Raw genomic sequence first — 14513 nt, forward strand, 5'->3', positions numbered from 1 at the left:
AATATTAAAGTGACTTTTCTCCTTTATGATTTTGCTTGTATTAGACACAGGGACTTTTCATGCTTGGAGTTGCTGCCTCAGGAGTTGGGGCACCTGGGGAAAGCCTAGGCTGAATTAAAGAGGAGCCTTCATCATAGTGCATGACTGGAACCGCTCCAGTGGCTGCCAGGGTTCTGTGTGGCCTTCCCTAGTGAGGACTTGATTACTCCCCTCTGCAGTTGCCACCCAGTGCATACAAGTCTCTTTAAGTTCTTAAGCTTCTGCTGGATTTTTTAGCAGTTCTAGATTCTGAAATAAACTGTAGTCTGTTTAAGATCTTGATCATTTTGAATCAGTACAGTTTTTGGACAGACATTTTCTCCTTTTAATTTGGCATCCACCATGTTGATAGAGAAATACTTGGATGATATCCTGTGAACAGTTTTAAAATGTTTTTCTTTTTTAAGTTATTCCTTTCCATTTTTCTTTTTCTTTTTTAAAAATATAATTTTGATTTCTGAGAGGAAGGGAGAGAGAGAAACATCAATGATGAGAAAGAATCATTGATTGGTTGCCTCCTGTATGCCCCCTAATGGGGATTGAGCCTGTGCCCTTGACTAGAATTGAACCCAGGACCCTTCAAATCGCAGATCAATGCTGTATCCACTGAGCCAAACCAGCTTAGGGCTCATGTAAACAGTTTTAGATTGCCTGTTTGATCACTGTATCATGCTAGTTGTATAATGTTAAGTAATTAATTTAACTTAGTGAGGTGAATTTTCTCCATTTGAAAGTGAAAATTGATATGAGTTACATATGGGCTCCCATTGGTCCTTCCTACATGATAACATGTGATTTAGGGACTTGTAGTTCGGTGGACAGCTGGTTCTCAGTAGGTTCTTAGTATGAAATTGGCAGTTCTTGGACATTTCTGTTCATACGTCGTTGGCAGTAAAAATGACTAAAGTTAAATAGATTGTCTCCAAGACAGTGGCAAAAAGCAAACAGTTCTCACCCTTTCACCTCTTGCCCTTTGCCAGTTTAGGGTTAAAGGTTTTACAATTATTTTTTAATATGACTTATTACATTTGTGTTTTAAATATATTTTAATTCCTTGTGTAGTTTGCTAAAATGACTTCTGTAAATGTTGTGACTCTGTTTGAGCTCTCAAACGTGGATCCTGATAACTAGGGCTTTTTACATGGGAGCTCTAGGCCGTTCTTCTGCACTCCTGCACCCTTCCCACATCAGGGTCTCCACTGCACTGTTCCAAGGCCACATTGCGCACAGGGCCTGCCATAGACCTCCCCACTCCCCTGGCAGAAGTTACTCCTTTGTGTGCCCACTTGTCACTCCTTCCATTAGAATAATTAGTGAAGAGCCTGTTAGGCTAACTGATGAAGGCCTAGGTGACAGAACTGTCACTTGTCTTTGACTCTTCCCTGCTCTCACCTCCCCACCTCCATTTCTGCCTAATACTTGATGTCTTTCTGGTTCTGGTTCCTAAATAATTCTTGGATCTACTTCTGTCTCCCTGTGACACTCCTTTTGTGACATCCACCCTGAGGTCTCTGTTGAGTTTCCTCTACCTGGCACCCCTGTTCTGCATTTCCCACAGAGCCATCCAGACACCACCCCCCTTCCACACACCCCCACCTGTCAGCCCAGGAGATAGCAAAGCTCCTTAGGAGTGGCTGTGAGGGCTGAAAGCCCCATTGCCCAGGAACCAGTGTCCCCTGAAGGAGAGTTTGGGCCACAGTGTCTCCATCAGGACGTATAGTGACTGTTGTTTTTCCCTTCTAGATGCTGTTTACCAGGCAGGGAATGGTTTACCTTGAGCAGGCTACACTCCACAGGAACACACCTTTCTTATTTGCTGTCACCGTCCCTAGTCCAGATCACTAACTAGTCTTCTAACTAGTCTCCCTGTCTCAGATCTGACTGCTCATGTCCAGCCTATTCTCTATGAAATCAGGCATGGTCTTTGTAGCATCGAATCTCAGTGAGTCACCTCAGTGAGCCCTTGTAGACCCTTAGTTTCTGTTTGCGTCCCCTTCCTGCTCCAACCCCTGGATGGGCTTACTGCCCTGACTCCCCACCTTCTCTCTCCCTCCTGGTTCTTTTCCTAGAACTCTCCCCTCACCCCACTCCTCATCCTGCAGGTACCTCTCAGTGTTGCAGACTGCCTGCCTTACTCTCGGAGCATCCTTTGTAGCATTTAACATTCATATGGAATAGATAATTTTGTGTAATCATTTATGTTTAACTTTGCCGCTAGATTGTGCGTTCTCTCCTGGACAAATCCACCCGTGTTAAATCTGGCATTTCCTCTGTCCCTCCCGCATTGATCAATGAGCACCCTGTGACCAGCCCCACCACCAGGCAACTCTGGGCTGTGACACTCCTCCAGGCCACGTTTCTGCCACATTCCTGGGTGACTTCCTCACTTTCCCTTCTGCAGATTTTCACCTGCCTCCTTATTTTCTTGTGTCGTTCCCAGCAGCACACAGACAGGGCGTAGTAGCCGTCTCGTAACCCATCTGAGCCTTTTATCCCACCAGGAGCCATGGGGTATTGGTTTTCCTATGCAGACCTCAGACTTGTCCTTGCACTCCTTTTCCTCTCCCTCACTCTTCTCTAGGATACGCTGTGTCCCTGCTGGGCTTCTCTCTTCAGCATCCCATCCATGTTGCCCACCCAGCAGACACTTGCAGTCACTCCTTGGGCTCCTCCTAAATCACTATCTCAGTGTGACCCTCTCTCCATCTCACTTCTTGTGTGTTTCATTTTTTTTCTTCCTCTTGAGTCTCATTGGCTGGGTCACCTGCTCTTACCAATGACTCCTGGGTCTCTGACACTTTTCCCTCTCACCTGCCTGTGGGTCACCTCCCAGCCCTCTCACCTGTGTGTGGATCCCCTCCTTGCCCTCTCACTTGCTTGTAGGTTATTGCTACCCTCTCTCCTGTTTTCCTCCCACACTACTCTCTAGTTTAGTGATGGCAAACCTTTTGAGCTCGGCGTGTCAGCATTTTGAAAAACCCTAACTTAACTCTGGTGCCGTGTCACATATAGAAATTTTTTGATATTTGCAACCATAGTAAAACAAAGACTTATATTTTTGATATTTATTTTATATATTTAAATGCCATTTAACAAAGAAAAATCAACCAAAAAAAATGAGTTCGCATGTCATAGGTTCGCCATCACTGCTCTAGTTGATCTTAGACCTGTGATTTTAAGGAGCATGCCTTGCTGCTGACCCCCAGGTTTGCATACTGTCCTCGACTCTTTAACTCTAGACTTCTATGACATCTAACTACTTACTCAATTTCTACTTGGTGTCTTACAGACATTGCAAAACTAATGTGTATGAAATTGAGCTCTGCATGTTCCCACAACCGCTCCTTCTGTTTTGTTCCCTGTTTCAGCCATTATCTTTCATCTTATTGTTTAGACTAAACACTGGTAAATCATCCATAATTTTTCTTACTGGCATCCTGAGGCCTAGGACTTTGGGTGTGTAGGCAGCCATCTTCCAATGTCCTCATGTGGCCATCTCTGTGTGTCTGTCCTCCTCTCCTCTTTTAGGGACACCAGTCATGCTAGATTAGGGCCTACCCAGATGACCCCATTTTAACCCTAATTACCTTTTTTTTTTTTTTAAATCCTCACTACTTAGAGAGAGGAAGGGGGGGGGGGGAGAGAAAGAGAGAGAGAGAGAGAGAGAAAGAAACATCGATGCGAGAGAGAAACATTGATTGGTTGCCTTCCTTCCGTACATGTCCTGACCAGGATAGAACCCGCAACCCAGATATATGCCCTGACCAGGAATCGAACCGGCAACCTTTGGGTGCGTAGGATGATGTGTAACCAACTGAGCCACTCGGCCAGGCCCTAATTACCTCTCTAAAGACCCCAGCTGGGGTGGCTCAGCAGTTGAGCGGCGACCCAGGAACCAGGATGTCCAGGGTTTAATTCCTGGTTAAGGCACATACCTGGGTTGCAGGTTTGATCCCCAGTAGGGGTTGTGCAGGACGTAGCCATCGGTGATTCTCTGTCATCGGTGTTTCTATCTCTCTATCCCTCTCACTTCCTCTCGCTTTAAAAATCAATAAAAACTTTTTTTTTAAAGTAAAGACCCCATTTTCACGTACTGTCTCATTCTGAAGTACTGGGGGTTGAGGATTCAACATGAATTTTGGGAGACACAGTTCAACCATCTGGAATGTTCACACAGAACATTGGTTCTTTAAAGCATGAGTCAGACTATCTCTCTTCCTTATTCAAAACCATCTAGTGATTTTCCAGCACACACACAATAAAATCCAAAGTCCTTTCTGTTTCTCCAAGTTTTACCTGATTTACACTGGTAACATCTCTGTAATCTCTTAGCCTGCAGCTCATCTGCTCCCTTCTTGTCTTTTGCATCTTCTGCTCCCTTGGCGGGGAACACTGTTCCCCTAAATACGATCTTGTTTCGTCACATCCCAAGTCAAATATTACTTTAGCAGAGATTCTTTCTCTGATCATTTTGAATAAAAGAGTAGCCCTTATGACTGTCCATCTCCTCATCTTGCTTTATTTTCCTTCTTAGCACTTATTATTGCCTGAATCTGTGTATGTGCATGTGACACATATCCCTTTACTAGGACTGTGTGTGTATTACAAATATCACTATACTATGTGTGTGTACATGTCACACTTATCCCTGTGTGTACACATGCTGTGTATTCCCACACTAGTGTGTGTATATACACAACACATATGTCCATACTAGTGTGTGTGTGCATGTGTGCATGCACCCTCACATGTGTGGCTTGTCTTTGCTAGCATGTTAGCTCCCTGAGGCGGGGACTTTGCCATTCTCTGGCTTCATTGCAGTAGGGGGTGTGCACCTTGCTGTTCATTGTTCCTTATACATGTTAGCAGAGTTTGTCTCCTTCTCTGCTCTGTGCCCAGTCTTTTGTATAGCACTGTGTAAGCACCTGATAAATATTTGTTAAATGAATAGATAAACATATTTTCTTAAAGAGCTGAAGCCTACGGTGATTATTATGTTTTTATTTTATCTTTAGCTTTTGACAAAAGACTTGGTTGGTTTGTATGACAATAAAGTGAACTTTCATATCTATTGTTATAGCAATAGAATTCTAAGTATATCTTAGGCAGACACTTGAGAATTGTAATATTTCTTTTTTATTATGAATTATTGACTTTCAGTTGTATTTGTTTAGTTTTATTACATATCTAATACATGACAAAAACTTAAAATGTTGAGAATCATTTTATTTGCCATTTTGTTGATTAGTGGAAATGGACATGATGTTATAGTACCCCTGACTTTTTTCTTTCCTTATATTTGGCCCTGGTTTTAGCCAAGCACATAATCATAAAGGTGATAAACATTTATTGAGCACCAATTATGTACTATGTACTGTGCCAGTATTGTGATAATGATGATCAAGTCCTAGAAAGACAAGTGACACAGTCTGATTGTGTAGCCGTGCCAGGAAAGACCCACAGTTCTCAGGAGTTCTCTGCTCTCACCTTTATCTGCAGATATGTGGCGAGGACGAAGTTGAGTGCTCTGATAAGGATGAGCCTGATGTGGACGGAGACGTGTCTAGCGACTGTCCTACCATCCGGGTGCCATTGACTTCCCTTAAGAGTCACCAGGGAGTAGTCATAGCTGCTGACTGGCTGGTTGGGGGGAAGCAGGTGGTGACGGCCTCCTGGGACCGAACAGCAAACCTGTATGACGTGGAGACGGCGGAGCTCGTTCACTCTCTGACAGGTACTTCAGCCCTGGCCTGCCAGCAGTGTGTTTGTGATTTATGTGCATGTGTTTATTTATATCTTACCTTGCAAATTCCTCTCTGTCCAGAATTAGTTTTAGTTCTCTGGATCCTCAGGTTGTGATTTTTCAGAAATCCTTTCTAGTAGAACTGTTGGTAGCTAATTGTATCTTTAGGGGATTTTATTGTAGCGTGTAGTATCTAAAAATTTGAAATATGCTGGTGTATTCATTTTCCGTAGCTTTATAACAGATTTCCACAAAGGTGGTGTCTTAAAATAACATGAATTTATAACCTTATAGTTCCGCTGGTCAGGAATTTTGGGCTGGGGACTGCTTTTAGGATCTAGCATGGTCCCCATCGAGAGGTACTATTAGTATATTAACCATGGCCGTTTGATTTCTTCCAGACCAACACCAGCAAGAGAGCATCTCTGCTGGACACTTTTATTCTTATTATTTTTAATCCTCACCTGAGGATATGTTTTTTTTTTTTTTTTTTTATTGGTTTTAGAAAGAGGAAGGGAAAGAGAGAAACACAGATGTGAGAAACATCAATTGTTTGCCTCCCATACACTCCCAGACCGGGGATCAAATCTGCAACCCTGATCAGGAATTGAACCTACAACTTTTTGGTCTATGGGACGATGGTCCAGCCAACTGAGCCACACCAGCCAGGGCTGCCTTGGACCCTTTAAAGGGCGCATTTGATCAGGTCAGGCCCACTAGGACATCTTTTGAATTCGATGAACTCAAAACTACATTGTTTGGAGGCCTTAGTTGTGGCTGCAAAGTCTATTTTGCCTTATAATGTACTGAGATGACCAGAATGGTAGCTCATCACATTTGCAGGTTCTGCCCAAACTCAAGGGAAGGTATCAGACAGGGTGTGTATACCAGGCCATCTTAGAATTCTGCCCATCACAAGTATTTTTCAAATTTGTCAGTAGGTGCATTTTCTGTTTGATTGTGAAAGACTGTATTTCACAGAAGGCTCCACAAATATTATTAGAGGTCATTTGGGAAGTGAAGAACTAACAATTAATTAGTTTGCACGCTGAGCCTTTAACAGAGATTTGCCAGACCTCTTAACTGTTTGGATCAGGAACTGGGTTACACTCACTCAGTGTCATGATCCTTTTAAATGTACAAGTGAAAGGACTTCCAGCCCCTGAGGGAACAATGGTCCCACTGTGACCACACATGCTGTCATTAAATGATTCCTTGTGTTTACTTTTACGGTGAATAAATACTAGCAATAGAGACCATAAAGACTGTTTTTCGATTCCAGTATTTTTTAAGAAAGCTTTACTCTAACTGTATCTGCAGATGGGTGACCTTGCACTTTTGTCATCTTTGGTTGTATTGTAGGGCATGACCAAGAACTCACGCACTGTTGTACACACCCCACCCAGCGGCTCGTGGTAACCTCCTCCCGTGACACGACCTTCCGTCTGTGGGATTTTAGGGACCCGTCCATCCACTCTGTGAATGTTTTCCAGGGCCATACAGAGTGAGTCACAGTCATTCAATATGTCTCTTTTTAATTGTTCATGAAAAAGGTTTTATGGGTGGATATGAAAACTTCATACTTGTCTTAATTTTCAATATTAATTTCCAACTCCACTGTCTTTCAAAATGGCTACTGTTTTCCTAAATGTTTAACTCCATTTTGGAGATTTCAAAGAAGTTAGGAGAATAAGAGAAGTCACCAAAGTTCTCTCAAGAAATTGGATGGAGACAGAATGGGACATTGGGAGAGGGGATCAGAGAGGAAGCAGGAAGTACTCCAGCATTGGCGGTGTGAGGTGATCACACTGGAACTGTTAACAGCCGCTCCCAAATCCCTGCCCTTGGGTCGTTTTCATCTAGTTTTGATATTCCATATATTTGCAGGGTCTGTTTTGTTCCAGGAGAAGACACACTGACTCTCACCTTTCTCGGTCTGGTTGTCTATTGGGCAGCTCAGGCGTACCCATATCTTAGAACTTTGTTCTTTCCACAAACTTTTTCTTCTCCTAGTCTGACTTTTCCCAATACAGGAAGTGACTATCTTTCTAGTTACTCATCCCACAAACCTCTCCACTTCCCCAGCTATGCCCTATCCAGACCAGGAGTAGGACTCCTGTCCAGTTATACCTCCTGATGTGTCCTTCACCTGCTCCTCAGGCCACCACTGTCCCCACCAAACCATCCCTATCTCTCTCCTAGATGGCAGTGTTGTTCTGCTTGAGCCCTTGCACATCCAGAAAAGGCCCTACACACATTAGTGCTCAGTAAACACTTTTTCATGTATGAATTTTTGCTCATTTGGTTTCTCCAAAATATGGATTTTATTAATTTTATCATGTGATGTAGCAAACGAGTCTGTTTTATGTGTTGAATGTTAGATACCAAGTTTTAGATTTAATGTTCAAAAGTCATAAAGTATACAAAAGGGAATGCTAGGACAGAATTTTTTAAGGAGTTTGAGATTGGAAAACAATTTGGCATCTTGCACCTAAGGTGTGCAAAAATGTTAGGAGTAAGCAGCAGCGAGCACATACTGAAATCTTAGTGTACCACCGGCTCTGTTCTGAGAGCTTCCATATGAGAAATTATTTCATTCTGACAAGGGAGGCATTTCTTCACCAGCCAGGGTAGCCATAGCCCCGAAATAGAAAATGCCGGATTCTCAGGGGTTCATACAGTGCTGGGGACTGAGCAGGGCCCACGTGCTTTCCCTGTGTCCCGATGGTCCAGTCCTGGTTGCTCTGGAGGTCATGGAGGGGACAACTTCTAACTGGCCCAGCACAGCCCAGATGAGAACACTGAACTGAAAAGAGTGGGGCTAAGGGTGGACCAGCAGCTCTTCTTCATCTGCTTTTAGGGTGGGGTCACTGTGGGCCCAGAGAGCAGAAGGAACTGTCTGTGGTTTCCTTATAGACCATATGCAAGGCAAATGGGACCCCCCATACATCCTTACCCTGCAGCTTGCACATCTCTTCTCCCAAGTTTTTTTTTTTAAATATATTTTATTGATTTTTTACAGCGAGGAAGGATAGACAGAAACATTGATAAGAGAGAAACATCGATTCAGCTGCCTCCTGCACACTCCCTACTGGGGATGTGCCCGCAACCAAGGTACATGCCCTTGACCAGAATCGAACTTGGGACCCTTCAGTCCGCAGGCCGATGCTCTATCCACTGAGCCAAACCGGTTAGGGCTTCTCCCAAGTTTTTTTTTAAAAAAATATATTTTTATTAATTTCAGAGAGGAAGGGAGAAGAAGGGACAGATAGAAACATCAATGATGAGAGGGAATCATTGATTGGCTGCCTCCTGCACGCCCCTTACTGGGGACGGAACCCGCAACCCGGGCATGTGCCCTTGACTGGAATCGAACCCGGGACCCTTGAGTCCGCAGGCTGACGCTCTATACACTGAGCTAAACTGGCTAGGGCTCTCCCAAGTTTTTATTGTGAAAAGTTTCAAGCTTAAGTAAAAGTTGAAAAAAATGAAGCAAACCCACTAATCCTTTTAGAAGCACAATTGTTTTTATTTCACCACATTTGCCTGTCTGTTTTTTAAAAAAATATGTTTTTATTGATTTCAGGGAGGGAGGGAGAGGGAGAGAGAGATAGAAACATAAATGATGACTGCACGCCTCCTACTGGGGATCAAGCCCACAACCCGGGCATGTGCCCTTGACTGGAATTGAATATGGGACCCTTCAGTCCACAGGCTGTTGCTCTATCCACAGAGCCATTTCAGCCAGGGCTGTCTGCCTCGTTATAGATATGTATACACATATGTATTATAGGATATACAGCACACACCCACACTTCTGTCTCTAGATTCATGAACACATATCGAATGAATATATAGCACACACACACATATGCACTTCTCTCTATAGATACCTGTACAAATGTATCCTATGAATACATAGCACATGTGCACTTCTGTCTCTTTAGATTGTGTATACGTATATGAATATATAGCACATACATCCACTTCTGTCTCTGTACATGTACACATGCTATTATATGAAAATACGTACTTTCTCTGGCTGAGCCTTTGGAAAGGAAATGTCCATGTTATCACACTTTGCCCTGATGCCTCAGATGCATCTTTTCAGTATAAGGACATTCTGCTAAATAACCATGCGTTATCCACTTAAGAAAAGTAAAAAAAATTCTCTAGTATCACCTGATGTCCAGCCCATATTCAGATTTATTCTTGTGGTCCCCAAATATCTTTGAAACTTTTTAAAGGATTTAATCAGGGTTCATTAATTACATTTAGGTACTGTGTTCTTTGGCCTCTCTCTCTCTTTCTCTCTCTCCCCACCCCCCTTATCTCTCTCTCTCTTTTTTTATATTTTTAAATTTAACTACTGATTTTTTTAGTAGTTTAAATTATAAAACTAATATTAAGACATACATATTACAGACTTGTTGAAAAGTTCTTTGGTCTTTTTTAATTTAAGACAATTCTCCACCATTTCATTGATATTTATGACATTGAATTTTTGTGTGATGAAACCAAGCCCGTCTTGTGGAAGGTCTGACATCATCAGTGATCCTTGCCTGAATCAGTTATTACACTGAGTGTTGCAAAGGGTGATCGTGCTAATTCTGTCATTCTTCTACACTCATTAGCTGGCACTCTTCATTAGTGTAGTTGAGGATTAGTATAGACTCAAGGACTTTTTTCTTTTTGATGGTTATAAAGTCTTTGTTGTTATAATTTTGATGCTCAAGTTGTTCCAGGTTCAGTGCACCCTCTTGTGGCTTCTCTGTCTCTTTCGACAGCACCCTCTTGTCTTTGAGTACATGCTGCCTTTGGCACAGTAGGAGTCTGTCCTAGCCTCACCCTGCACTTCCCTACCCAACAGTGGAAAGTGCCAGCAGTTTTCCCACTAAACTGACTCTGCTCACCGCTACTGCACCGAGTTACATGTGGTCAGGGATTTGAGGACTGTGTGAAGAAGGGAGTTTTGGTGTAGAGAAAGGGCAGTCAGTACTTGTGCTGTGTCTCTAGGAGACAGAATGTAAGTGACCTTTGCTACACTGACTAACTGTCCTGTGCAGCATGGATGCACACAAAGACCTGTGGGTGGAGAACCAGGGAGGACTGGGGTCATGTCTGGGAAGGGGGGCAGAAATGAAGAGAGAATGGTGGCAGTTGCTTTTATTGAGTCCTTGTTGTCACCAGGCACAGTGAAAATTTGGTCCTATTTGTTTAATCTTCACAGTGAGTCTATCTCTGTTCTGTGGAGGTAAACTGAGGCACAGGGAGATGAGGTAATTTCTTGAAGATTGCCTGGGTCCTAGGTGGGCCTTGACTCCTGTGATTCCAGAGAGTCTTTCTAACACTTTAAAAAAATATTTTTATTGACTTCAGAGAGGAAGGGAGAGGAAGAGAGAGATAGACACATCAATGATAAGAGAGAATCACCGATTGGCTGCCTCCTGCGCGCCCCCCACTGGGGATCGAGCCTGCAACCTGGGCATATGCCCCTGACCGGAATCGAACCTGGGGCTCTTGAGTCTGCAGACCATCGTTCTATACACTGAGCCAAACCGGCTAGCAGCCGTGGGCAAACTACGGCCCGCGGGCCGGACCCGGCCCGTTTGAAATGAATAAAACTAAAAAAAAAAAAAGACCGTACCCTTTTATGTAATGATGTTTACTTTGAATTTATATTAGTTCACACAAACACTCCATCCATGCTTTTGTTCCGGCCCTCCGGTCCAGTTTAAGAACCCATTGTGGCCCTCGAGTCAAAAAGTTTGCCCACCCCTGGGCTAGGGCCTTTCTGACACTTTTTAATAACATTATATTTTCACTTGCTTTATTTGTCTGAAAGATTTTATGTAACTTTTGTGCTAAAAGAGCCAGGACTGTATGTACTAGTATATTACAGGTAGTTGATGAAAGAGCCAGTTTTAGCTTTAGGAGGTTTAACTAAGTCTGTTCTCATCTGTCTCCCTCTGATTATGGAGTATAGGAGATATTGATGTCAGGTTTAATATATCTCTTTAATTTGTGACACGTTTTTGAAGCTGGTGGATATAGGAAATAATGGCTGTTTTTGGAGTGATAAGACTATGAGGAATATAAGTAGTTACAAAGGAATTCTTATTCCTAGTGTGGACCTTTGACACAGTTTCTTAGATTTGTTTCTCTGATGGGATCAGGAGTTGCTTATAGATAAGTTGTGTCTGTCCCGGGGGCCTCTTCTATCCAGATCTCCCAAGACATAAGTTGATGCTGCAGTAACCGTAACTCTGAGGGCATATAAGCTTTTGAATAAAAATAAGATATATGTACAAGTAGCACTGTCATTCAGATTATTTACATTTTCTCTTTTACTCGTGTTAGGGTGAACTAGCATACTTTGTTGATATGTAGATAAATAAGTTTAAAAAATTTCTCTCTTTGGCACTAGTTTACTGTAGAAAGTGTCAGGGGGATGTTTTATCTTTTGTTAAGTTTTTGAGAATCTGCAGGGGCTGGTTTGCTGTGTCCCCTCTGCTCACCCAGTCACAGCTGCACCAGGAAGACATGCCGGGGCCTCTGCCATCTCTGCCCAGAGAGGCCCCTGCCTCGTGAGACCCCACAGTGCGTGGTCAGCACGTAAAGGCTGCAGGCTCTTTATCCTACACTACAGTACTTTCCTGTGTTGTTAGCAGGAAGCCTCTAGAAATAATTGCAGTTTGGAAAAGCAGGAAGTGAGACATTTTATTTTTTTAAAAAAATATTTTTATTGATTTTTAGAGAGAAAAGGAAGGGAGAGGTAGAAAGAGCGAGAGCAAAACATTGATCAGCTGCCTACTGCATGCCCTCTACCAGGGATGGAACCCGAAACCTGGACATGCCCTGACTGGGAATCGTACTTACAACCTTTTGGTGCCAGGGCAGGAAGTGAGACATTTTACAGTCTTCTGCTGAGGACTCTTATTCCATAACTGTTGCTTTTTTTTAAATCTCTGGCATGGGTTCTGTAGGTTTGCACCCATATGACCAATAAAACCTTTAGAATTCATTACCTTTGCAAGTAGACCTGTGTCCCCACGCAAAGGCATGCTTCTCTTACAACCAAACATGAGACCCTCATTCTCACAGAAGAGCATAGGAGTGGCTGATCTTGAGTGTGTATTTAGCTTCATCGCTCATCTCTGATGGTCTGAGTGTAGCTTCTCCAGCCAGCCCTCCCGGGATCTCTTGCTTCCCCTCAGACCAATAGATTTCTGTCCTAGAGGATGCCCACCAGCCGGGCCACTGCACTACCAGCCCCCCTTTGCACTCTCTCCCCCCCAGGGTTGGGGTGAGCTGTGCTGTTGGCATTTCCAGCATCAAGCACAGTGTCTGCCACCGCAGGGAGCAAGTCAGGTTCATCCTCCTAGTCTAGGTGGACCTCTGCATTCCTAGCTGATTTTTTGATTCCCTCTACCCGATCCTTTGCTAAATATTAAACACTAGAGGCCCGGTGCACGAATTCGTGCATGGATGGGGTCCGATGGGCCCATCCCAATGGGGGCCCATCCCGATGGGGGCCCATTGGGCAGGGTCAGCTGTGGGGTCTAATGCTGGATTTCCCCCAGCTGGATCTAATTATACTTTAAGGATGGCCAAAAGAAAACCCACAACAACTGTTTTGCATTTCATGTGCCATGAGATGAAGTTGTTTATGTGTTGTTTGCAAAGGTTTATCAAGATGGACGATGGCCCTTTAATGATTTTTGCGTTCTTCCAGGGGATCTGTCCTAAGTTTCCCAATATGATCTTGTTTGTTTAAAAGTTTTTCTGTTTTTGAATGTGCCTACCCTTTGCTGTTGCTCCTGGCAGCCTGTGGGTCCTCTTCGCCTTTTAAAGAGAGATTGAAAACTCACCTAATCTGCAAGGCACCACAATTTCACAAAATCCCCACCCAGCCTCTCTACATTCCTCAGCAAAGGCTGCCATCCTGTTAATGCTTAGGTTGCCTTTTTGGCTAACTTGGAAGGTCTCCTGGGGCTGCCTTCTCTGGAGGGAGAATTCCACACCTTGACTGCAGTATTAGCAGAGCCCCCTGGAGACTCTGGTAGGGGACAGAAGGGACTGTTAATTATTTTCTTGTGCTTTCACTAAATGTACTTGCACTAGGGAGCCAGGCTATGATTTAGGGGTGTTGGGGGCTGCTTGGGGGCGAGACTGGATGGGGTGAAGGGCTGCGGGCTGTTTGCCAGCTGGCCCCGCCCCCGATCAGGGGAGAGGTCGCAGTCGTTCTGGTTGTTCCACCATTCAGTCGCTGGGCTTTTATATATAGGACTAGAGGCCCGGTGCACAAAAATTTGTGCACTGGGGGGGGCGGGGGGAGGGAGTCCCTCAGCCCGGCCTGTGCCCTCTTGCAGTCTGGGACCCCTCAGGAGATAACGACCTTCTGGCTTAGGCCTGCTCCTGGGTGGCAGAGGGCAGGCCCAATCCCTAGGTGCAGCCCCTGGTCGGGCTCAGAGCAGGGCTGATTGGGGAGTTGGGGCACCCCCTGTCATCATGCACAGAGCAGGGCGGATCGGGAGGTTGCGATGCCACCCTCAGTCACGCTCAGGGTGGGGCCGATTGGGGGTTTGGGGCACCGCCCCCTGTCACACTCAAGGCAGGGTCGATGGGGAGGTTGCGGCGCCACCCCCTGTCACGCACAGAGCAGGGCCAATCAGGGGGTTGGGGCGCTGCCCCCTGTCACGCACAGAGCAGGGCCCATCAGGGGGTTGGG

General features: G+C 44.4%; 1 protein-coding gene across 2 annotated transcripts in view; it reads left to right on the forward strand.

Annotated features, from left to right (window-relative positions):
• Positions 1-14513, forward strand: part of WDR37 (WD repeat domain 37) — a 62871-nt gene that overhangs the window by 31275 nt on the left and 17083 nt on the right. For both annotated transcript variants that reach the window (XM_014528511.1, XM_005880451.2), the window contains exons 10-11: positions 5539-5773; positions 7145-7286. In XM_014528511.1, the coding sequence (XP_014383997.1) occupies positions 5539-5773; positions 7145-7286 (377 nt within the window). The remainder of the gene's footprint in view (positions 1-5538; positions 5774-7144; positions 7287-14513) is intronic.

This window comes from Myotis brandtii, unplaced genomic scaffold, assembly GCF_000412655.1.
Source record: "Myotis brandtii unplaced genomic scaffold, ASM41265v1 scaffold639, whole genome shotgun sequence".
Classification (NCBI taxonomy): Eukaryota; Metazoa; Chordata; class Mammalia; order Chiroptera; family Vespertilionidae; genus Myotis; species Myotis brandtii.